This window comes from Pleurodeles waltl, chromosome 12 (assembly GCF_031143425.1).
Source record: "Pleurodeles waltl isolate 20211129_DDA chromosome 12, aPleWal1.hap1.20221129, whole genome shotgun sequence".
Lineage (NCBI taxonomy): Eukaryota > Metazoa > Chordata > Amphibia > Caudata > Salamandridae > Pleurodeles > Pleurodeles waltl.
In genome coordinates, this window is record NC_090451.1 from 349,390,042 (window position 1) to 349,415,293 (window position 25,252).

Consider the following 25,252-nt stretch of genomic DNA (forward strand, 5'->3'; position numbering starts at 1 on the left):
TCTGTACTTTATGCCATGCAAACACAGATGCCAATGGATTACTGAGTGTACACACTTGCATATGATACCAACATTTCTGTATGTCACTCCCTGATGCATGTCAACAGTCAGGTAATGGCCCTTCAACAATTTACATGTGCCAATCATTTAGCCAAATGATTCTACATCAGTGGCATGGCAATGCACATTGTGAGTAAGTACTGTAGGTCTACCTGTCAAGTCTATCATTGCTTCAGCAATTGTTCGTGATAAATGACATGGAGTAACGGGTTAGGGTATGTGTGACCCAACAAACAATGTTGGCATACTCCTGTCTGTGGTACCACATGAACTGTATACCCATCATATTGAACTATTTTCCAAGATAGTTTGGCATGCACACATGTGATGGAATCAGACATCATCCCAAGAAGACAGGTAGCTCACATATGAAACAGTAGTGGAAATGATACTACAAAAGTGCAAGGTACACATACTAACATGTAGGAACAAATACTGATGCCAACAGTGATGTTACCCAAATCATTTAACTTTACATGCCCTATTTATTGCTCAGTGACTGCACACAAAGGACAATGTCTGCTATGTCACATGTGTGATGGCCTCTACCACATGAGAGACAGTATTAAGGCACCAGCATTCTTGACACACTGAAGACAAGTAGCCTTTTGGGTATAGATGTCAATATACTCTCTTCAGCAGACACATGGCTGAGTACAGTGGTGTATTACCTCGTGGTGTTTAGCGTTGGGGCGGACACACTGAAGGCAATTGGACTGTTGGGTACAAATTACACCCACAACATAATAACATGAGATGATTGACCACTGCACTCAGCTATGTGTCTGCTCCAGAGAGTATATTGGATGTGGACAATGTTCCCTGTAAGGCGCGCGCGCGAGCGCGCGCGCACCTTTCCTTCCCCCATCGCGCAGGCCCCTTTGGCAAGCGCGCACGTTGTGAAAACAGCGTTTAAATGCAGTGAGGAGTAATGTCCCAAATTTAATCCTCAAGCCGACGTCCACGGACCTAACCTTACAATGATTAATTGGATTGTTGGGAACATATCTCTTTCCTCGTCTCTTTCTGTCGCACTGTGTCCCATAAAGATCCTGGAAAGAGGGAAATTAAACGGTAAGGATATATTTCGTGTGTGTATATTGCCACCTAGTGGCCATCTGTGATAGCTCAGCGGCCGAGGGCAATCAGTGAAGCTGTCTCTGCCTCTCTCCATTAAGATGCTTGATGCCTTGATACCGTAGTCTCAATATATTGATTTTTACTGAATAAGTGAGTGCTAGTCCGTTCGCCTCAATGTGCATGCTCAGTTCGGCTACTTTGGTGGCTCACAGTCCATTTTGGCTTAAGGTAAAGGCTTCAGTCATCACTCCGATATACACTGGGGATGGGTGTTGAGCACTACTTATGGCGGGCGAGGGGGGAATGGTGAGTGCTCTCTACGTAGGGCGGGGCCATTCTTGTGTTTTTATCAAACTCATGTTTTTCTAGCTGGGGAGCTTCGAAGAGATGATGACTGAGCTATTCGTGTCTCCTTTAAACCTACCCTCGCAACAGAGAGGAGTTGCAAGTAGTGACATTTAATCTGAACATCGTGTCGTCCCTTTGTTTAGTTTCACTTTTCTATTAAAGGGGCCATTCCATCCAACAAGGGGACGTGACAGATTCTCCCTTTCATCTTCTGTTAAATCCGTACCCCACTGAGCGTCCACCAGCTGGGCCTTTAAGGCTGGACACTTGGATTATTGCACTGCTCCAGGCACAGCGCCGACGAGCATCTTTAGAAAAGAGCAGTCCTATAAACACACATTCTCTTAACAATGCAGTCTCTAGGACAGAGTGGGTATCTTAGGGGCACAGATCCTGGTACTCCCGCACACTCGTACACTCACACTATCATCAGACTCCAGAGCACAGTTTACAGGAGCAACAGAAACAAGCATTTGCAATGCAATCGGTCTCGCGTTTGCTCGAGTTAGAGCTATTAGCGTTGTAATCTCCTAACCGGACTGTTCTTTCCACATAAACTGAAAATGAATAGTAATACAATTTCACATAAGGGAGCCGCTTTAAAGCGCAAAGCCATGAGCCTGAAGGTGACTAATCAGAACAAAAAGACCAGTCCTGTTTAGCCTTTGAATAATAATTATGCTGCTGCGCGCGCGTGAATGGTCAATTTCTTGGCGCACGTATCCTTGGCTGCAGCGCACAGAGACTGCACACTGCCGCACACAGTGGAAAAAAATTAGAGGGAACATTGGTTGTGGACCATACTCTGTTGTTTCCCTGGTCACCAGTACAGGACAAGAGTCAAGGCACATCACCATGCACCAACTACCATATCGATACAAACAATAATTCATTTTCTCGCACATTGGACATCTCCAATATTCATGGGGAGATGACTGCCTCTAACACGTCAACCTGGCAATGTAACTGGTATGAGTCAGCCCAGGACTCACCCCCTTGTAGCTGTTGTGTGCCCCTCAATCACCCACCAAGCTCGAGGTAAGCCACCACCGGTATGCAGGCCATCAGAGGGTGAGGATTTGGTGTGCACCCCACCAGTGTTGATAGGACAGCCCCAGCTGGATCTCCGCGATCTTCTGGGTCCAGCATCTCAGGTCCTCCCACCTTTTTCGACAGTGGACCTCCGCCGGCCGTAGACTCCCAGGGATCTACACCTTCCAAGTGATGGCTCTCCAAATCCCTTACTTCTGATAGGCGTTGCCCTGTATGGATGTAATAGACAAATGAAGAGGTCAGGATTACACTGTTTTTAGAGTAACTGGTTGTGTAACACACACTTTTGTAACACCTTGCAAAAGCATTTTGTAATTATCAACACACAACATGTGTAAAACACACATGGTGATGAGTACAGGGACATAAATACACACTTTTGGTGTCATCTGCTGAATATCCACAAACCTTGGCATGACCTACACTGTCTAGGCAAGCCCACTGACATATTTTAGCCGAGGGCCAAGCAACATGTACTGTGATGTGAGCCACAAGGAAACACAACACACCATTGTGACCTTGTGAAGGGTAAACTACTTGTGGATGACTGTAGAAACACCTTTACATCCAGGCACGTTGACTCACTGCATATGGTCCATACAGGCAACTACCATTGTACAGACTACACAATAAGACTTAAGTGACCATGAAATGACTGGCATGAGTGTCACAGAAAGCTTTTTCTCTGTGGATGTGTCGACATATGGTCTACATAAAGGAATGTCATCCCAATTCTGAGTGGGTTTGTATAGTATGTACTGGAACCAAAGGAAACATCTAATCCCATATGTGGCACTCCTACAGCGATGACATTTAACATACCAAGGTATGTTTGGTCTGATTGGTTGCATGAAACAAAGCTAGTGATTCACATGTCATGATCTCCCCTGCATCAACCAACTATCTTCACTATGGGTTTTTCACTTGTGCAGTTAGCCTGTCCTGTACAAACATGACTTCTGGAAAGGTAACAACAGACTTGTGAGAGTAAGGTGTCTGCCATTAGGCAATGACACACACTGACAATGAGGGTCAATGAGAATAAGTACCAGGTCAGGTGGTTACCTCAGTCCCCATTCCTAATGTAGTCAATGTAAAAGCATGCAGGCCAGATCTTGCTTCAGAATATTCATTTTGGCCTAATCCAAGGATCAGAAGGTCTACAGGGAGAGGAGGGCCCAGTGCCTCAGTTGCATAGCCACAGTTACTTGGCAACAGCTTGGGCTACTGTGCACCAGCCTGTGCTATGTCCCATAGTGTGAAAAGACTTTGACTAGCCTTGCTCTCTGCAGGCTGAGCATACAGATCCTACATGAACAAAACATTACCATCACTTTCATGTATGACTGTTCATCCTGTGGCCATTCTATATGGGAGTTCAGGGTTGTGTGGCACTCTGAAAGGCTCAGTGAGTTTTAACTGCATCTCATATTACAGTTTTCCAAAGCCTGATCTGGGCTGAGGGATTTGTGGGACTTTACACTTCGCTAACAACATCCTCAACTCACTCAAACGGTATACATACACAGCTCATGATGTAATGCAAATACATGCACTATGTTGTTTAACATCATCAGATCATCAGACAATTCATTGTTTGGCAGTAAAGTTTACTTGCATAGATATTTGAATGCAACAGAAGGATGATCTACGGCAGATTGTGACAACAGGCACCCAGCTGACATACTGGGACTCAGAGGCACATTTTAGCCTGTAAGGAACGAAAGGATGGTTTTGAACATAGTCAAATATGTACGTGAGATAGTTACCTGTTCCTCTGGTGAGCCACAGAGCTGATCATACAGGGGAAGGACCTCTTCAACACGTTTCTCCAGCTCCTCTGGAGAGAAGGTAGGCGCCCTTTTACTGGCTTGTCCTGGCATGATTGCTCCCAGAGGTGGCCCACAGCAGCTGAAGTGGTGGAGGTGGTGATGGCAGCAGTGTCAGGAGGAAAGTGAGTTACTTTCCAAACTGTGGCTTACATGTATGCCTCATACACGGTCATCACCGATGGGCACATCCATTGGACTGCGACTGTCACAGTCAACAACTTTAGCCTATGGATGTGTCTGCCACATTTGGAACCGACTTCTACAAGTGGCAGGAGGTTCCTAAAGTCCAAAGAACGAGGTCAGGCATCTGCCATTTTGGCAGTTGAAACTACAGTATTGTTGACTTTTAAATACATCACAACATCTATTAATGTGTAGTAACATTTCAACAGATGTAATGATCCCTTGATATGTTGATTCTCCTACACAGGCTTCAGTGTAGTGGGTTGCTGGTCACAGATGCCATAGAACTGCAGTGCACTGTACCCCGCCTGTGACTGTAATTTTGGAGGCTGGAACATACTCCAGAATATCAAGGGGCACAAGAGGGGCAGATGGGTGTGTTATGTGGACATATATATAGTAGACACATGACTAGACAACCATGGAGACCATAGCTGGACCTTGAGTAGTAGATGTGTAATGGGTGTAATGTACTTCCAGTCAGTAATGTTTTGTCACATGACTTTGATCTTAATCATCAGATATGTTGGTCTGGACAGTGACTAATGCTCGACACCATTTCATTCCACAGATAAATACCCTGGTAGAGGGAGTATGCAACAATCCCCAGTCTACCATTCATTTCCAGATCTCCGGACCATGGAAGAATGTGACATAATAAAGCAGTTCCATATGAATAGGCAAACAATCCAAGATTTATGTAATCAGTTGGAGCCAGATCTGATGCCTAAAAGCACTAATCCAACATGTATACCACCCATTGTAAGACTCAAGGCAGTATTACACTTCCTGGCCACAGGGTCATTCCAATATACAGTGGCTAGATCCGGTGGTATGTCAGAGCCTATGTTCAGTGGTGTTTTAAATGACGTGCTATCAGCAATGATGAAACACACTGACACCTATTTCAGGTTCCCCAGACGTGAGGATTTAGCCAATGTGAAGGTTTACATCTATGGAGTTAATAGCCTCCTGCATGTTGTGGGAGCCAATGATGGCACCCATTTTGCATTTGTGCCACTGCATGCCAGTGAACAAGTCTATCGCAACAAAAAAGACTTCCTTTCAATCAATGCGCAAGTTGTCTGCTTGTCAGATCTGTACATTTCAATCGTCTGCTCGGTTCCCTGGTTCAGCCCATGATTCTTTTGTAATGCGAAATGGCACAATATCCCAGCTATATCACAACTGCAACTGGAGAGGGCCTAGCTTGTTGGTAAGTTACATCTGTTGTGATCTTGTGTGTGCAATGTCAGGTGCTACAATCAGGAAGTGTGTGACTCATTGTTGCACTTATGTCTCATTACAAAACAGGAGACTTAGCATATCGGAACCAACCTTGGTTGTTAACACAGCTGAGGAATCCAACTACGCGAGGGGAAGTCCACCTTAATGAGGCCCATGGAAGAACACTGTGGCCAGTTGAGCGGGTTTTTTGGCTTCTGAAGGACAGATTTTGCTGTTTGGACAAGACTGGGGGAGCCCCTCTCTACTCAAAATCCCAGAGCAGGGATTTGAGCCAAAGTGTGTCTGATGAGGAAGCTTTTGACACACTAACATTTAAGAGATGTTGCTTTGTTTGTGTGAGATTTATAACATGGACTGCATAATCCAGATGTTTGCTATATGAATTGTGTCATATGTACGGTTTCCTAGTTATACTGCTTGTTTTTGCGTTTATTTAGGTACCTTCACCATGCATCTTCATTGGACCCATTCTGAGTTGTGACATTAGCAGGTATATGATGCTGTTCGGACGTACGTAGTGGACATGGATTGTTCCTGGGAATGTACGTCACAAACTTTGGGTGTACAAGACCTGTGCTAAAACAGCTTGCACAGTGATAGGATGGAAGTTTGGAAGATTCCATTGGACTTGTTAATTGTCGTGTGGTGGCTTGATGCATCATGTATGTCATCATGTGGTCAGAAAATATGTAGTCCTAGGCTGAATTCATGTTAGTTTCCCATCACATTGGTTAAACACTTTTTTTGTATGAACTGTATGAAGCTGTTGATGTGTTTCATCATTGTAGGTCAAAGTGCCTGTGGCACATCACTGACATTTGTAGAAGCACTGGATTGTAATGACCAAGTGATCATAAACTGTTGTACTGCCATCTGGCTGAGTCCTGTATTATAATATGTTGGATTACTTTTGTGAGGTAGGCGATGTGGCTCCAGCTGATTACATCAACTAATTTCATGTTCCAAGAAATAGATAGCCCACTCATAAAGGTCAGTATTGTCAAAGTTTCATCAAATTGGAATCAATCATGAAGTTTATTCAATCAATGCTTTCAAAAAGGTTTCATTTATTGGTAGTAACTAATCTTAAGTGTCTTAGTATTCCATGTAGAAATCTTGCACATATAATGAAAAAACAACCGTAGAAATGTTGAACATATGGTGAAAAACAGCCGACATGTGTTTCGTCCCCTTTTGTTTTGGTTAGTTCACCTGGGGCTTTTTCAAGGCAAAAGTATATTCACTGTAGACCTTCCATTCTTGAGCTAATACGATCAGTTGATTTAACAAGTTACGGAATAAAACCCATGATGTGCGGTACGGCGTTTTAGTCAGGCGCCATTTTGAGAAGAGAAACTAACTTCATGCTTGCCTATTCTACAGAACAATGTCTGATATATCCCTTCCTTCCATGGGTTGGAGGTCTATACCTGTAAATTTGATTATTTACCAGGTATGAGTCAATCAATTATGATTTGCTATGTTTCAGACACATTGACAGCCTATGAGCTGAACAATGTAAAAACATTTCTACTTTGACAAGTCACTTGTATGTATATGTTTGTGTGGGATGATTGTAATCCTGAGCTGGACACTGTGTACATGCAAGATATCCCTGCTTCCACAAGTAGCTTGTTTTTTCATTGTATGTGTTAGACTTTTCATCCTTGGCGTGGTCTCCCTTAACATTTTGCCTCTGTTTCCCAGGTTGTTGATGTATGCTGAACTCTGATTTTTCTGTTTTTGTTACTGTGGGCACTTTACTACTGCTAACCAGTGCTAAGGTGCAAGTGTTCCTTAACAAAATGTGTATGTAATTGGCTTATCCATGATTGGCATATTTGATTTATTAGTAAGTCCCTAGTACAGTGCACTAGAGGTGCCCAGGGCCTGTAAATCAAATGCTACTAGTGGGCCTGCAGCACTGGTTGTGCCACCCACATAAGTAGTCTGTAATTATGTCTCAGACCTGCTACTGCAGTGTCTGTGTGTGTAGTTTTAAACTGTAAATTCGCCTTGGCAAGTGTACTCACTTGCCAGGCCTAACCCCTCCCTTTTCTTACATGTGAGGTACCCCTCAGGTAGGCCCTAGGTAGCCCCAAGGGCAGGGTGCAGTGCATGGTTAAGGTACGACATATAGTAATGTGATTTATATGTCCCAACAGTGAAATATTGCTAAATTAGTTTTTCACTGTTGCGAGGCCTGTCCCTCTCATAGGTTAACATGGGGGCTACCTTTAAATCTTATTAAAGTGCAGATTCCCTTTGGGAGCGGATGGACGTATGGAGTCTGGGGTCTCTGAGCTCACAATTTAAAAATACATCTTTTAGTAAAGTTGATTTTGAGATTGTGTGTTTGAAAATGCCACTTTTAGAAAGTGAGCATTTTCTTGCTTATACCATTTCTGTGACTCTGCCTGTTTGTGGATTCCCTGTATGGGTCAGTTTGACAGTTGGGCTGGTTGCACCTCACACTGAACTGTGAGACAAAGGGAGCTGGGGTGTAGTCTGCATTTCCTGATGAGTCATCTGTGCTAGGAGGGAGGGGAGGAGTGGTCATTCACACCTGAAAGGGCAGTGCCTGCCCTCACACAATGAAGTCTCCAACCCCCTGGTGAGTGTCTGGGGCCTGGGCTGGGCAAGGCAGGATTTCACATTCAAGAGAGACTTTGCTTTGAAGTAGGCCTACTTCAAAGGAGAAATTGGGTATAAGAACGGCACCCAAAACCACAGACTTTAGATCACTTCTGACATCAAGAGGAACCTCTGCCAGGAGAAGAGCTGAGAAGAAATGCTGCCCTGCCTGTGACTGTGCTTTGTGGAGCTATCCTGCAGTTGCTGCTTCTGCCAGAGTAAGAGGGCAAAAACTAGACTTTTTGTGCCTTCCATCTTGTGAAGATCTCCAAGGGCTTGATTTAGAGCTTGCCTCCTGTTGTTTGAAGTCTCAGGGACAGCAAAGTCTTCTCTCTGCCAGCACCTGGAGTCTCTGGAGAGATTCCTACTCTGCCAGGTGGTGCCCATCCAGTTCCTGGGACACTGAAAGGAGAAGCTGGCAACCTAAGAGGAAGAAATACATGCACAGAACGCCGTGTGGGGAAAAGATCGACGCAACTCCGATCTGCAGCTGAAAAATTGACGCGCCGCCGGCTTCGTGGCTAAAAATCAACACTCGCCTACAACGCGACCCTAAGATCGATGCACAGAGCTGGAGAAATGACGGCCAGCATCGCTGACGGAGACTGGTGAGATCACAACCCGCGCTGCGTGGTTTTCGGATCATCGTGCGACTGGATTTCTGACACAAGTACCACTGGGCATGTAAAAACGACACAAGACCTGCCCGCACCTGAGAGTGCTGACCGGATCGACGCATCGCTCTCCTGCGGAGAGAAGAATCAACACGCCCCAACCCAACAAAAGGAGACACAACGCAAGGTCTCACTCGTGAGTGAAATCAACACATCGCAAGCCCTTTTTGACCCACACTCATCTGTGCGGGGTTATTTTTGACGCACCCAAGGTACATTTTCACGCTAACAGTGTTAGTGTGTGTTTAAAACTACATGAAGACTCTTTTTGCTTTGTAATTGATAACTTGACTTGTGTATTGTGGATTTTGTCATTTTGGTCTTGTTTTGTTTAGATAAATATGTTCTATTTTTCTAAACCTGTGTTGTGTCATTTTGTAGGAATTATACTGGATCCCAATCATCCTGAACAAGTGTTGCTGACGGAGGAAAGTAGGGAAGAGAAATGGGTGCAGAGGTTTCCTAAGTTGTTTTACAAGAGATTGGGTTGTCTCAGGGGTTTTGAACATCAGATCATTTTAAAGAAGGAAGCAGTACCCAAGATACACAAGGCACGGATGGTACCATTGGCATTAAGAAGTAAAGTGAAGGAAGAGCTTCATAGGTTATACGGAGAGGGCGTGATAGAGCCAATAGAAGTGTCTGAATGGTAGATAAGGAGGAGTGGGAAGCCGCCATACCTGAAGACATAGTGTTGAATAAGATAATAGAACAGTTACCGGAGATAAAAAAAAGAAAATTGAATATTGATTTGGCTGAATATAAGAATGTGTGGGAGGAATTGTCTGTGATTAATGGTATACTGAGAAGGGGGGACAAATTGGTTGTACCAGATAGCTTAAGAGAAAGAGTGTTGAAATTAATGCATGAAGGACACGGGGGCATATCCGCCATGAAGAGGAAAGTTCGGGCAGATTATTGGTGGCCAGGAATGGACAAACATGTTGAGAGGTATGTAAGAGATTGTGTGGCCTGCGCATGCAGCGATAAGTCACATGTGTTGTCGGAAACAACCATTAAATTGAATGAATTTCCAGAGAGAGCGTGGGAAAAGGTTGCCATTGACATATGTGGTCCCTTTGAAAGTTTGGGGTGGACGGACAGATTTGCAATTGTTATGATTGATTATTATTCCAAATGGCCGGAAGTGGCGTTTGTGAGGGAGGTGAAAGCGGGTAATGTGATAACGTTCTGCGAGGAAATTTTTAGGAGAGAAGGTTGTCCTGGAGAAATAGTCAGTGACAATGGGCCACAATTTATTTCTGGTGAGTTTGAGAATTTTCTCAAGAAATGGGGGATTAAGCACCACAGGACTCCGGTGTACCATCCTAGGGGAAATGGTATGGTTGAACGATTTAATCGAATGTTAGGGGAAAACATCCAGTTGGCTGTGGGCAGTAACTCTTCAGGGAAAACTCAGATTAGAGATATGTTGTGGAATTATAGGACAACACCACACAGTGTGACTGGTGAAACGCCGTTTTTGTTGTTAAGAGGGAGAGTGCCTTGTACTGTGGCGGTACCAGCATGGGTGGTAAAGAATAGGAAAACTGTAGTAGATTCTGAAGAGATCTGCCAAAGGGTGAAGAAGTATCAGCAGCAGTATGTGTCAAGGCACAACGATAAGATTAAAAGAAAACAGGAAGTGTATGAAAAGGGCATGTGGGTAAGAGCTAGCACAGGCAACATGGTAAGGAAGGGTTAATCTAAATTATCAGAGCCTAAGTGCGTGATTGAAGTCAAGGGAAACTGTGTTAAATTGTCGAATGGTAACTGGTGGAATGTGAGGAGGATAGTGAGGTGTTCGGACGTGGAGAAGGAAGAATGGTTCAGGAGAAAGGAAATGAAGGATGTATGGATTGAAGATAGCATGAGTAAAAAGTCTAGTGACAGAGTTAAGGAAAGACCAAGGAAATTGGAAGACTATGGGGGTTATTCTAACTTTGGAGGAGTGTTAATCCGTCCCAAAAGTGACGGTAAAGTGACGGATATACCACCAGCCGTATTACGAGTTCCATAGGATATAATGGACTCGTAATACGGCTGGTGGTAAATCCGTCACTTTTCCGTCACTTTTGGGATGGATTAACACCTCCTCCAAAGTTAGAATAACCCCCTATGTGTGTTATTAGGGTTATAGATATAGCACTGATGTTAGTTTTAGGATTTTGTTATTTTTAATATTTATTAGGGGCTCCACTCAATTGTTATATAGAATAGGGGATGTGTTATGTTGTAGTATAGTGGTAATAGGGCTTTAAGGAAAGAGAATGTTAAGAGGATAGAACCTAGCGGTATCCTGGTAACGGGGATTTGTGAGAAGGAAGCAGAGCGTGAAGAGAGAGGAGGCGGTTAGAAAGGACGGAGCTGGGTCAGGGGTTTTATTATAGATTGTACTTACGAAAATAAACTTCCATTAATGAAGAACTGCATTGCGTATTATTCTGGATGAAGACGAGAGGATCTAACAGTGCCATATACTGCTTTTACTGAGAATATGTGCAGAAAATAAAGTTAATTTGTCATCAAGGTTTCTAATTCAATGGGTGTTGAAAATAGTTTTATCAAACCCACCAATGCAAGCATTGTTATAAGTAATTTTGGGAGTGTTTATTAATAGATTATAAAAATAATGTGTGAGGATATAACAAACATTTCCAATTTTTTCCTCAATTATTAAAAAAAAAGTTGTAACTAATGATCTTCCATATTGTTCCAGTGTTCAGCTTTCATGTGGGATTTTTGTAGAAAGTTGGAATTTGTCTCAAACCTAACTGACTAGATATGTTTGTAACTTCTCCCTTGTATGATTCCTACAGGGCACTATGAAGAGCTGAAACCAAGTAATGCATTAAACTTCTGGATGACCCCCACAGTAGGACATTTGGCATTAGCCTTTCTCCAGGGGTCATTTGCATTTAGTGGATGGAACTTCCTCAATTACGTGACGGAGGAGATGGTAGACCCCCGCAGGCAAGTATGCACTCACACAACACCACTGTACCTGCAACAGCAGCGTATGCCAATGGTTAAGCAGTTAGAGGCTAAACTGTGCCAACATTCTTGTGAAGAGCGGGTTTCTTTTTTAGGTGTGGGTAAAAGCAGTTTTAGCTTTGTGGCAGGCTTCATTTTGTTAATTCTTTTACCCCTTTCCTGCTAGGCCCTTTCCCGTTATAATGCTAAGCCATGTTTTGCTATTTGGGGTACTTGAATGAATGAGCTGAATTTCTAATGCGTGCGAATACCCAGGGGTGTCTTGGTGCTGCAAACTTCATGCTTACGCCTTCGTGACATTTTTTCCACATAAGGTATGCATGGCAAATTTGTATTGTTTTTTTTTTTTTTCAACATCCTTGAGATTTTAAAGGTACCCAGGGTTTGTGGATTCCCTAGTGGGCATCGAGGACATAGCCAAATATAGCTTTTACCTTTGAAATTTTCTAAGAAGCACTGCATCTTTCCAAATTTTTGTGGTTTCAACCTACTTGCAGTGCTACCAGCAGGGAATGTCCCTTGACCATGGTGATAGCTGTGCTTGTCGTGGGCACTAGTCCCAGCCAAACAGGTGGGGGTAGCAATTTTATCAGAACAAGTGGGGGAACGCTGGTTGGTAGCATTTTTGTGGATCCCTACTGATTCTGGAAGTTTACATCCCAGAAATGCAAAGAAAATGCACGTTTTTAGACAAAGTTTGAGGTTTGCAGGATATTGTGGGTATGATAATGTCCTGAGATCCATGTGAGGCACACCACCCTGGACTCTCCCACCCCAATTCCTACTTTTCAGAAATGTCTGAGTTTGGTAGGCTTCCCCAGGTGGCGGGTGAACTGACCTTGAGAAATGCAGCCATTCACCATGGCAAGTAAGGCAATGCTGGGCTTTAGCCTCTCTCTGTTGACCCATTAAGAAAAACAACATCTATCAACACCTATCAAAATTACCTCTCCCTTGCAATAAGGATAGGGATGCTTTAGGCCCCAAGGGAGCAGAAAGACTTTTGATTGATTAGAGGTGGAACCTGATATCAGGATGGGCCGGACCCCATCCTATTATTTTATAAAAATGATTCCTGGTATCCAGAAGGCTTTCTACCCCTACCCCTACTGGGCTATATAGGGAAAACACCCTCTTGGCCACCTGTAGGGGCAGAAACACAGTTTTGATATTGTGGGTGGTGGTGTTTGGCCCAGTACCTGATTGGACCACCCCACATCCTTTTTTATTTCTAAAAAAAATCCCTCATGTGTAGTCCGTTTTCTGCCCACCCCAAAGGGCAGATTGGAGGTAAAGATCTCCTATATGCACCCCGGGGACAGAAAGACTTCTATGCCTGGGTTAGGGGAAGCATTAGCCCATTACCAGAAGGAGCGCTACCCGACTCCAAAATATCTCTCTGGGGCTTAGTGGGCTTTTTGTCTCTTTTGGGGACAGATTGGTGATAAGGACAACCCATCCTCCACCGGGAGGGGCAGACAAACTGTTGGGGATAATTTGTAAGATGGCATCTAGGTCTGATGCCTGGACAGGCTGCCCCTATCCCTTTTTAAAAGGAAAAGAAATCCCTAGAGTCTAGCGGGCTTTCTGCCCCCTTTGGGGCAGATTGGAGGTAATAGCTACAGTTTCAGAAAGACTATTGTGGATGATTTGGGTGAGGTGGGGACTAGGCCCAATGCCTGGGTGAGCCGCCTCACCCACTTTTAATAAAAGAAATACCACACCTGCGCAGATTGGAGGTAATAATCTTAAATCTGCCCCCAGGGCATGTTATTTAGAGAAACTTTTGAGGATGGTAGAGGAGGGAGCAGTAGCCCTTTACCTGGGGGCTGCTCCTCCACTCCAAAACTATTATTGCATGGATTCCTGCTTGGGGAAAGCCCTCATGCATGAATCCCTAAGCAAGGACCCACTAGGGATGGGTACGAGCTGAGAGGGCAGATTCTGCCCTTCCTAAAGATACCCCCCTCACATGTAAATCATTGCTCAGGGGGATGAGATATGCAAAGTGCAAGTGTAAGTAAATGAGCCGATTGGCTTATTTTACTTTCACTGTCATTGTAATGACATCTGCATGGCATGCTCGTTGATCATCTTTACAAAACCAAAAAGTTGCCGGGGACACTCTTCTGTAGTAGCCTGAGCTGAAAATGGAAAAGGAAATCCTTCTTAGGCGAGCACCAGAGAAATTCCATGAAGAGTGTGCGTGGACGAGACGGTGCTGCATCCTCAGCACCATTGGGGCTGCACGCCTCGGCATTAGCACCCAGTGCGTTCCAAGAAAAGGGCATGAAAATTAATTGCAAAGAAAGAGTGATCCGCTCCCTTCAGCCATTTATTTTCATGTGTTTTTCACGGTTTGCCATTGCTCGTATGAGCAGTAAATCAAGCCGATGGCATTTCGCTGATAGTTGCATTGACACATTTGTGTATCCATTAGGTTGATGGCATCAACTAGTTTTTTGTTAGATGGCAGATGTGGCACGAAGTTCTTCTTCTAATTAAGGCCCAGTGTGTATTCTTTGATGCGTTTACTTTGTTGACGTGGTTACACTTTAACAGCTTATTTATGACAATGTTGTGTAGAAAGTACTTACTATGTGGCTGCCTTTGCCTGTTGTGAAGTAACAGTGCTATGCACTAATTGCCATTGCACATTTATGTGGTTTACTTTGCTGTTAGGATAACATGTTATTGGATTGCTTGTGTTTTTGTGAATAAATTAAGGCATGCACCCACACATATAGGCTTTCTAAAGATATAATAAAACACTGTATTGTCAAAAGTATCTGCGAGGCAACGTTTGTTGTACATGCCTTTTAAGTGTACCTCTTTCAACACAAATGCCATTTCTCTCCTCCTTTTCATAGCACACTTTCTTAGGGGTAAAGACGAACTCTGCTAATGCAGTCTGTTCAGCAAAAGAGAAAAACTCCATATTCAATATTGTTGCAACCCAATATGTTCCCTCAATTAAGGGATTTTCTCTTCTAGGACAGCTGGAGTCAACACATACATCTGCATACCTGTTATCCAACACTTCAACAAAACGCAAGGCCTATTTGCTTTGATAGTTCCTGTCTTCATATAGATTCTGTAGAATGTACTGTAAACATTAGCAGTAAAACCTGATGAAAAGTTAATAGTCGTTTTCGGCTATGCGTGTAAACTCTGCATTCTTTTGGTAGGAACCTGCCTCGTGCCATATTTATATCCATTCCACTGGTGACATTTGTGTACACGTTCACGAATATAGCATATTTCACTGCCATGTCGCCTCAAGAGCTCCTGTCTTCAAATGCAGTAGCAGTTGTAAGTATGGCACCCCACGCCCCTCAAACAAGTCATTATATTTGTGCTACATCTTTCTCTGCATTTTCAAAACTCTGCCTTCTCTCACTTTAGACATTCGGTGAAAAGTTACTGGGCTATTTTTCGTGGATCATGCCGGTTTCAGTCGCGCTGTCCACATTTGGTGGAATAAATGGATACTTATTTACCTCATCACGGTAAGTGGGATTTTCTTATTGTAATGGGTTCACACAGCCTTCCTTTTAAACTATACGCATAATGAATTGTTTGAATGTATTTTTATTACGGTTATTTTATGGTTCAACATACTACGAATGCTTCAAGGTGCCTGAGCAAAATGATGTGAGAGTAGGGCAACGGGTGTGAGAGTGATAGAGCGGTCCGTACTAATAATTTACCTGTATTCGGACGCTCTTTAGGCCGATGAATCTTTTGACTAAGTGGGAACTCTCTGTACTCTTATATCACTCAGTTGCATCAAATCAATAATCAATAACGAACATAAGCAATACCCTGCTCAACATAACACTTAACAATTAGTCCAGAATACATTTCGGCGAACCCCGACCTTTCAGTCAGGAATAACCACACCAGTTTATTGCAAGGTTAGTGAATTTATTTCCCTATATTAACAAAGCTAGCACAATATAGATGTGTCTCAACACCAAATGATAAACGTAAATGAACATTAATAGCTGTCCATAGCGGCGAAACAAGTGCAATCTATGCAGCATTTGAATCACAAGGCATTCAATAATAGCAATGCAAATCACTAATACTATAATCTGTAATGAACTAATTGCATACATTTAGTCAGCATAACAAGATCTCAAATTGCATCGTGCGACATATGGAATCCTCGTCTAACCTCAAATTAGCATCGGCATGTGGGACTTCATGCGAAAACAATTTAGCAACATAAATTTAGAAAAACTCCTAGCTAGGGCTCTTATCAAAAATCAGCAGTTGGTTACCTAAAAGAAACACAATGCAATTTTACAATTTTCTTTCATATTTACCAATTACGATCAGCATACAAGGAAGTCTTCGTCTCACAGGTACCGTTTCTCGATCAGCATGGGTACCGTTTCGATCGGCATGGGACGGGGCAAAGGGGCAGGGGTGGACAGGGCAATTGCCTCACGGCGGCAAGGTAAAACTACTACTTCATGCAAGGGGATCAAAGTTAAAGTCTCTAGGGCAAGAATCATTTAAAGTCTCTTTCTCTCGATTAGAGAAAGCATCAAAGTATCTCTCAAAATGGCGTCGCAGCAAGGTGGGCCATAATAGCTACGAAGTCTGCAAAATGGCGGGATGTCCAATAATGGCCGTAATGATTCGGCAAATGGCTCGTAATGGCTGCTTTCTTCTCGTGCACCTGGTTTTTATAGACAACAGTTCAAATCCAGTAGGGTCTTCCATTGGAGGGTTCATAGGTTAGCTTCAAATTGTCCAATCAAAAACGACAGTTCTCAAGCTTTTACTTAAGCATACATTATCCTTGGAGATGGGTACGCAAGTTGCAACATTTTATACCAATTAACTCACTTTCAGAGCCTCCATTGTCCGCACCTGCAGATCGACCTTGGAGTAAAGAGAAAATATGCCAGGCTGGCATGAAACTTTAAGATAAGCATGTGAACGATCTCAGTGGAAAAGTACAGCTTCAAGCAAAAATACACGTTTATTAGCACATTGGAAAAATACGAGCATCTGAACCGTGAGACCCGGCAACTAGGCCAAAGCCTCTACTAAAGTTATGCTAAGCTAAAGCATTTCAAGCAAGCAAATCGTAGCACACGTTTATGATTATGTCGGATTAGTGCAATTCTAATACACCACGTTATATAAAGCACGCATATATATGTTGGCAAACTACTCTGAGGGCACATTTTGTCCCCGTACAATCTTTATTAGTTCGGTTAAAGTCACACATGATTATTTCAACACTACGTTTAAGCGCTAATAAATCAAAACCTTCATTTTCTGCTTCATCAATCCCTCCTCTGATGACTACTAGTCATCACACCAAACCACGCCCACAAATTTTATTCCATTAAAATTCTGTCAATTCTCTTTTCCTTTTAATTCCCCTTGTTGTCGCTTTGTATTCTTCAGCCATTCTTTTCATTATTTTCTCTTCCTTTCTTCTTTTAATTCTTTCCATAATCATTATTATTCCCCTTTTTATTCCCCAAATTCCAAATATACAAATTATAACTATTAAAATTCCCTCTATTATTTTTAACAATATTCCATTCCAAATTCCCCCAATCCAATGTCCTACTGAAGCAAGACCTTTTCCAACCTTCTCCCACACTCCTGGTTCTTTCAGTTCCTTCAAATCTGCACTTTCTTTTGTTAGATTAGCAAGCATAGTTTTAATTTTCACACTATTGTCGGGAATATAAGTACAACAGTGTCGTGGACCAAGCATTTTGCAAACGCCTCCATCCTTTGCTAAAAGAATGTCTAAAGCAAGCCTATTTTGAAGAGTCATAGCTCTTTCCGCTGCAAGTTCAGCATCTATCAGGATTATAGCACCTGAAAACTTTGTCAACATGTTATCCACTATAGTACACAACTTTCTTATTTTGATGGAATTCAACACAACTCCTAATGAAGGAATCATGGCTCCAAATATATCTCCTACCACAGCAGCTGCGGTCTCTCTTTTCTGGATACGATGGGATCCAGATGTCTTTTGAAGCATCGATAGGTCATCCAGTTGATAAACCTTTGGGAACACTATACCCAAATAACATCTCCCCCACCATCCTTTCGGAAGACGATAATAGGCATTATACCCACAAATGTAGTATACACCTGGAATGACAGGGTCAAGTCCGTTCATCATGAATGTCCATTTGGCCTTAAAGATAAACGTGTGTTTACACTCACTCGCCCCTACAAAAATGTTGTCATAATAACATTCACCTCGATATATACAAAATTTCCCTACATGACAAGCATCTAAAGCAATTTTCCCTTGTGTCTTTATTGCGGCAAAATCATAATTATCTACTGAAGTCCTCTTATGTAGTTCTTTTTCTAATTTCGCATTCATTTGTGCTCTTCTATCATCTGTGCGATCTAAAAAGCTTATTTCTACTGCAGAGAGCGAGCAGGTAAGATTTTCCCTATGAGCGTGAGCCGTTTCAAAAGGTAGCATTGGCTCGAAAAATTCCCTCATTATTTTAGCATCCCAATCCTTAGCAATCTGGCTTAGCTGCGCTATTATAGGAACATATGCAAAGGTAACATCATAATTCGAGTAAAAATACTGTATGTTAGTTTGACCATAAAATCTAGACATTACTATACTACATGTAATCCCGTATGTAAGAGGCATGTGGTGATATGTCACCCCTTCCTTTACTGATGTCGGTATCTGTGTACACACATAACAATCTTTCGCATCCATAGTCTCAACATATTCTGTTAGCAAGCGATAGAAAACATTATATGAAAGCTCTTTCTTATCATGCAAAAGTCTCTCATCTATTTCTAATCTTTTCAGTGCGGTTAGTTCAGTGACAGTAACAGGAGCAAAAGTAGAAGCATCAATTTTCTCATTCTCACCCTTACCATGCATTCCAAGTACAATTGCCATTATTAATAATACACATGCAATTATCAAGCCTATACACACATATTTACAATATTTCTTTCTACTGTTTTGCGTCATGATCTGTATAGAATCAGAGAGCTAGAAGCACCTATAAATGAAACTATTTAGCAATTCAGTTACAAAGCTGAACGAGCGCAATGTTCACACCGTCTTCTTCAAGAGGCCAAGTCACTTATCGGTTAGCAGCATTTGTCTCAATTCGGCAATAACTCAGTCTTTATCGGTTTAGCAAATGTCTCATCCGGTTTAGCAATGTCTCAGCTGGTTGTTTGTTTCACTTTAGATTGTAGCAGGCAATGTCATTTATCACCCTTTCAATCAACACTGTCCATAAAACTTTTCTTTTCTATTGGTATCTCTTCTTCTTCGTTCTCGATGCTTAGAGATACAAACTCGTGAGTCCAATCATCATTGACTGCATATGCCCATTCTGGACCGGAATATCTCCTATTCGGTATCCTTTTCCTTTTCAATTTTGCTTCTCTTTTCGATTCTGCCTCACTGGTACTTTCCTCTTTTGTCAAGTCTTTCTCTTCACTCGAGGTTGGTACCACGACAGACACTTCCTTTCTTTTCTCTTTCACTTTTGGCCTTTCTCCGTCGTTCAAACCTTCTCCAGTCCTTTGTTTTACTGGTGATATACTTAGTCTCCTCTTTGCACCATGTCCATTTGACGGACCTGCGACCTTTTCTGTGGAAGCGTGAACTGTTTCGTTCTGTTCTGCCTTGTCCCCTCCTTCTGGGGAACCAATCACGTTCTCTTTTTCTTTTCCTGTATCGTCTGCTTCTGGGAAAGCCCTCCTCTGATCAGGCTCTCCTGCTTTTTCACCCTTTTCGAGCCCTTCGTCACTTTTACTTTCGTCAGGCTCTGTATCACTTTCAGCTGCTTCAGGTTCTTTGTCACCTTCAGCTGCTTCAGGCTTTTTGCTACCCTCAGCTGCTTCAGGCTCTTTGTCACCTTCAGCTTCTTCGTCGCTGTCTGAACTTTCTCCTTGGTCTTCCCCAAGTGAGTCGGACTCTTCGCCCTCCAATAATATCTCTCTCTCTCCTGCTTCTGCCTGTTCGCTTCTAGTTTGGTTTTGTTCTGTCTCAGCACTCAGCACTGTTTTATCAGGCACTGGCAGTTTCAGCGCTTCGACTTCCTCATCTGTGGGACACAACACTTTCTTTGTGTGACTGGCGTGAATCCAGTTGGGAACCCCCGCACACTTCACAGCGGTAGTTGTCGTCAGGATCACTTGGAAAGGGCCTTTCCAACGGGGTTCCAGACACGACTTCCTCACATGCTTCTTTACCACGACCCAGTCACCTGCTTTCAGTGCGTGTCCTGGACCTTGGATCGGTGGCAAGGTGGTTGCTTCCACCTGGTGAGAGAAAGAGCGAACCACGTCAGCTAGACCCTTGCAGTAGTCTAACACCATATCATCTGTAATATTCAAAAGCGCGTTAGCGGGAACTGCAGGAAGTCTCATAGCCCTGCCCATGAGAATTTCATGCGGAGACAATCCAGTCTTTCTATCAGGGGTGTTTCTCATTGACATTAGCGCCAAGGGCAATGCGTCAGGCCATTTCAAATTTGTCGATGCACATATTTTCGCCATTCTTGATTTCAGTGTACCATTCATCTGCTCCACCAATCCTGATGCTTCAGGGCGATAGCTACAATGCAGTTTTTGCTCAATGTTCAGCGCTTCGCAAAGTAACTTTATCACCTCATTATTGAAGTGACTTCCCCTATCTGATTCTAAAGAGATCGGGAATCCGAAACGTGGTATCAACTCTCTCAACAATAGCTTTGCAACTGTAAGGCTGTCATTTCTACGTGTGGGGTATGCCTCAATCCAGTGACTAAAAATGCACACAATCACCAACACATACTTTAGACCTCCATGCACAGGCATCTCAATGAAATCTATCTGCATACGACTAAATGGCCCACTGGCCCTGCCAATGTGGCTGGCGTTCACAACTGTTCCCTTTCCTGGGTTCATCTGCTGGCAAGTGACACATCGATGGCAAACTGCTTCTGCAGCTTGACGAAATCTGGGGTTAAACCAATCAGTTTTGAACAATCTTATCATGGCATCTCTCCCTAGGTGAGCTTGCCCATGATAGAACCGCGCAAGCTGTGATAAGAGACTGTTTGGCAAAACAAATTTTCCCTCATTTGAAACCCATAACTCATCTGGTCTCTTTATACATTGTGATTTAATCCAAGAATCTCTTTCATCCTCCCTGACGTTGTTCTGTAGTGCTTTTAATTCATCTATTGTATCTACAACCTTTAAAGCAAATGCTTCAGCTGGTTCGAGTTCTGGCTCACTTATCGAATTCCATTCATCTCTGAGTAATATACAGTTCAAGGCACAAAATCTTGCGACTTGATCCTCATATGCATTTCCCAGAGAAACATAGTCCTGTCCTTTTGTATGAGCACTGCACTTTACCACTGCAACTTCGGCTGGCATTTGAATGGCGTGTAACAATTCCCTTATTCTCTCCCCGTTTTTCACTGGGGATCCTGAAGAAGTCAGGAAACCTCTCTGTGACCATAGTTGGCCAAAGTCGTGCACAATCCCAAACCCGTACTGACTATCAGTGTAAATGGTGACTTTCATCAATGCAGACAGTTGACATGCTCTTGTAAGGGCTACAAGTTCCGCTACTTGTGCAGAATAGACTCCTTGGAGCCAGGCCGCTTCCAAGACACCTGTTACAGTACATACAGCATATCCTGCTTTTAAAATTCCCATCCCATCTCTTAGACATGAACCATCAACAAAAACAATTTGGTCATTTTCATCAAGCTTAGTATCCTTAATGTCAGGTCGAGGTTTTGTGCAAAATTCAGTCACCTGAAGGCAGTCATGCTCGACGTCTTCAGCGTTCTCAATTTCAGCATTTTCTCCAGGAAGCAAGGTTGCTGGATTCAACGTAGTGCACCTTTTGAGCTGCACGTTCGGTGAGCCCAGAATTATCGTTTCATACCTTGTGAGTCTTGCTCCGGTCATGTGTTGCGTTCGGGAGCGGGTCAAGAGTATCTCAACTGAGTGAGGGACCATGACTATTACTGGGTGTCCCATCACTATTCCTTCACTCTGAGTGAGGCTGATACCAACTGCTGCTACGGCGCGCAAACACCCTGGGAGTGCTGCTGCAACCGGATCCAAAGTAGCTGAAAAATACGCTACCGGTCTGTTTACGCCACCATGGGCTTGTGTCAAGACAGACAAAGAACATGCATCACGTTCATGACAAAACAATGTGAAAGGCTTTGTGTAATCAGGCATACCTAAAGCTGGAGCCCTGCACATGCACTCTTTCAATTCAACAAAAGCATCCATCTCATCTCCTTTCAGCTCAATTTGATCCAAGGCATCCTTCTGGGTCAGTTTCAGTAAAGGCTTTGCTAGGGTCGAGAAGTTGGGAATCCACTGGCGACAGTAGCCCACCATTCCCAAAAACTTCCTCACCTCCTTTCTCGTCTTGGGCGGACTCATTTGGAGTACGCTCGTTATTCTTTCCTTCATTATTCTCCGTGACCCTTTCTCTATTTGGTGACCCAAGTATTTCACTTTCTTCTGACAGAACTGCAATTTGGAAGGAGACACCTTGTGTCCATTCCTCCCCAAATGGTTCAACAGAGCAATGGTATCGGCTGTGCAGCCACTTTCTGTCTTTGATGCGATCAGTAAGTCATCAATGTACTGTACTAGGGTTGACTCGAATGGCAATTCTAATGCTTCTAAATCTTTCTTTAGAATCTGATTGAAGATGGACGGTGACTCAGAAAACCCTTGAGGAATTCGACACCAACTGTACACTCTGTCTAGGAATTTGAAACAAAAGAGGAATTGGCTGTCCTCATGAAGAGGCACAGAAAAGAATGCTTGTGACAAGTCCATGACTGAAAACCATTCGGCATCGCAAGGGACTTGAAACATTATCACAGCTGGATTTGGTACGACAGGGCAACACTTGACTATGATGTCATTTATTTTCCTCAAGTCCTGCACAAGTCGGACCTTTCCACTTGGCTTTATTAGTCCCATTATTGGTGAATTACATGGACTGCTCAACACTTCTTTCAGTACCCCCTGCTTTACAAATTCGTCAATAAGTTGGGCAACTTTCATGAGGGTGTCTTGTGCCATGTGGTATTGTGGGGTCTGGGGAAAGATTGCATTGGGCTTTACAGTCACTTTCACTGGTTCCACTCCTTTCATCAATCCCACCTCTTTCCCTGTCATATCCCACACTTCCTTTCCGACTGTTTCCCGTAATTCGGCTGGAATATCCTCTTCAGTTATCATCGGGAAAAGACAAATCAGAGGATACTCTTCATCGACAGTTTCCATCTCATCCCCCTCTACACTGTCCTCTTCTTCCCCATCACTGCTCGTCTGGATTGTTATTCCCTCGTTCGAACACATGATCGAACAACCCAATTTGCACAATAGGTCTCTCCCTAACAGTGCTATCGGGCTTGAGTCACATATCACAAACTGATGCACCCCTTGATAGTTACCGATGCTGACTGGTACCGGATCTGTTATTGGGTTCGTCAGGTGCCTGTTTGCTACTCCCACCACTTGAACTGTCCTCCCTGAGAGTGGCAAATTTGGTACTTCACTGCTCTTGACAGTTGAACGTGTGGCTCCTGTGTCAACCAAGAATGAGACACGATGACCCATTACTCTTCCCTCTACGTACGGACCCTTTTGATCAACTTCCAAGGATGCTGCAAGCACACAATCTCCTTCTTCTTCTGAACTTTCACTCTCCCATACATTGTTTATTCCACTCTCACTGTGTAGTGGGAACTGCTGTACTGTGCCATTTGTACTCATTACCTGACCCGAGACCTGTGGAGGAACCATCACTTGCTGCTGACTCATTGGTGCCAAAGGTATTTGCATTTGCTGATTAGGTACCATGGGTAACTGCTGTTGCATCGGCTGCATTTGCGTCATCTGCATACGAGGCATCTGCTGCGGCTGCATAGGTTGTAATCCCTGCAACTGATTTACGGTCTGAAAATTTGGGTTTGGACCTCTCATTTTCGGTCCCCTCATTGTCTGAAATGCATTGACATCATTGTTTTTCTGACCAACACCTGCACCTGCACCTTCCTGCACCACCATCGGGCACTCGCGTTTCCAATGACCAACAATTCCGCACACGTGACACGGCATCACCTTCTTCATTGCCTGCACACCAGTCACAACAGTGTTCAAATCCGGACCATTATTCACAAAACCTCCTCTGCCTCTGCCTCTGGCCTGTGGCTGAAACGCCATGTTTCCCTGCAACTGCGGCTGTGGTTGCGGTACCTGCTGTTGGAACCCTTGCATCCCTTGTAAACCTTGCAGACCTGTCTGAGCTGCTTTAAGTTGCATCATCATCACCTTCTCTTTCAACTTTTTCTGTTTCACTTCGATTTCGTCGCTACAGTATTTCGCATAATTCAACACCTCATCAATCGGTTTCGACTGCCAACAAATCAAATGCGACTTTATCATCTGACTTATTTCTGGCCTCAGCCCTTCCACAAATCTGAACACAAAATGAAGCATATCCTTCGCCTCTATTGTTTCCGTGCCGCTGTAGTTTTTGAACGCTTTCAACAATCTCTCATAGTAACTATGAATCGACTCTTTAGCCTCTTGGGCCGTTCGATCGATCTTCTGCCAATCCACATTTTTCGCGGCAACCTTCGTCTTCAAATGCTCAATCACCTTGTAGTACAAGCTCATCACCATAGGTGATGGTGCACCCGTCTCCCTGTCTCTTTCTGGTTCACTCGTCGGCCAACCTACAGCTCTTTTGCAATCCTCCCACAAATCTGCTGGAACCACAATCTCAAAGAGAGTGTTCAGGTCTTCCCAGAGACATTTTGCAAGCTTCACAAACCTATCAGTCTGTTGATACCATTCAATCGGTTTCGCTCTCAGTTTGGGAAAATCATCCGTAAATGACTGAATGTCTCTTCTGTGCCATGGTACATGTATTAATTTTCCCCCTGCTGTCTCCCTCATTGGTAACATGGTTACTGCCTCGCTATTCTGTGGTCTTTTCTCATTGAGCTCTGTAGCACTGTCCCTCCTCTTCTCCTTTCTCTTTACCCACCTGCTTTCCCACTTGTCTAAGCACCTCCACACTTGTGCACTCTGCAGCAGTTCTCTAAGGTGCGCCTTCATGCC

General features: G+C 43.5%; 1 protein-coding gene across 1 annotated transcript in view; it reads left to right on the plus strand.

Moving 5' to 3' along the window:
• The window catches only part of SLC7A10 (solute carrier family 7 member 10), a 524,687-nt gene that overhangs the window by 407,550 nt on the left and 91,885 nt on the right, over nucleotides 1–25,252 (plus strand). Inside the window, exons 5-7 of the mRNA XM_069216530.1 lie at nucleotides 11,932–12,085; nucleotides 15,295–15,418; nucleotides 15,512–15,615. Of these exons, the coding sequence (XP_069072631.1) occupies nucleotides 11,932–12,085; nucleotides 15,295–15,418; nucleotides 15,512–15,615 (382 nt within the window). The remainder of the gene's footprint in view (nucleotides 1–11,931; nucleotides 12,086–15,294; nucleotides 15,419–15,511; nucleotides 15,616–25,252) is intronic.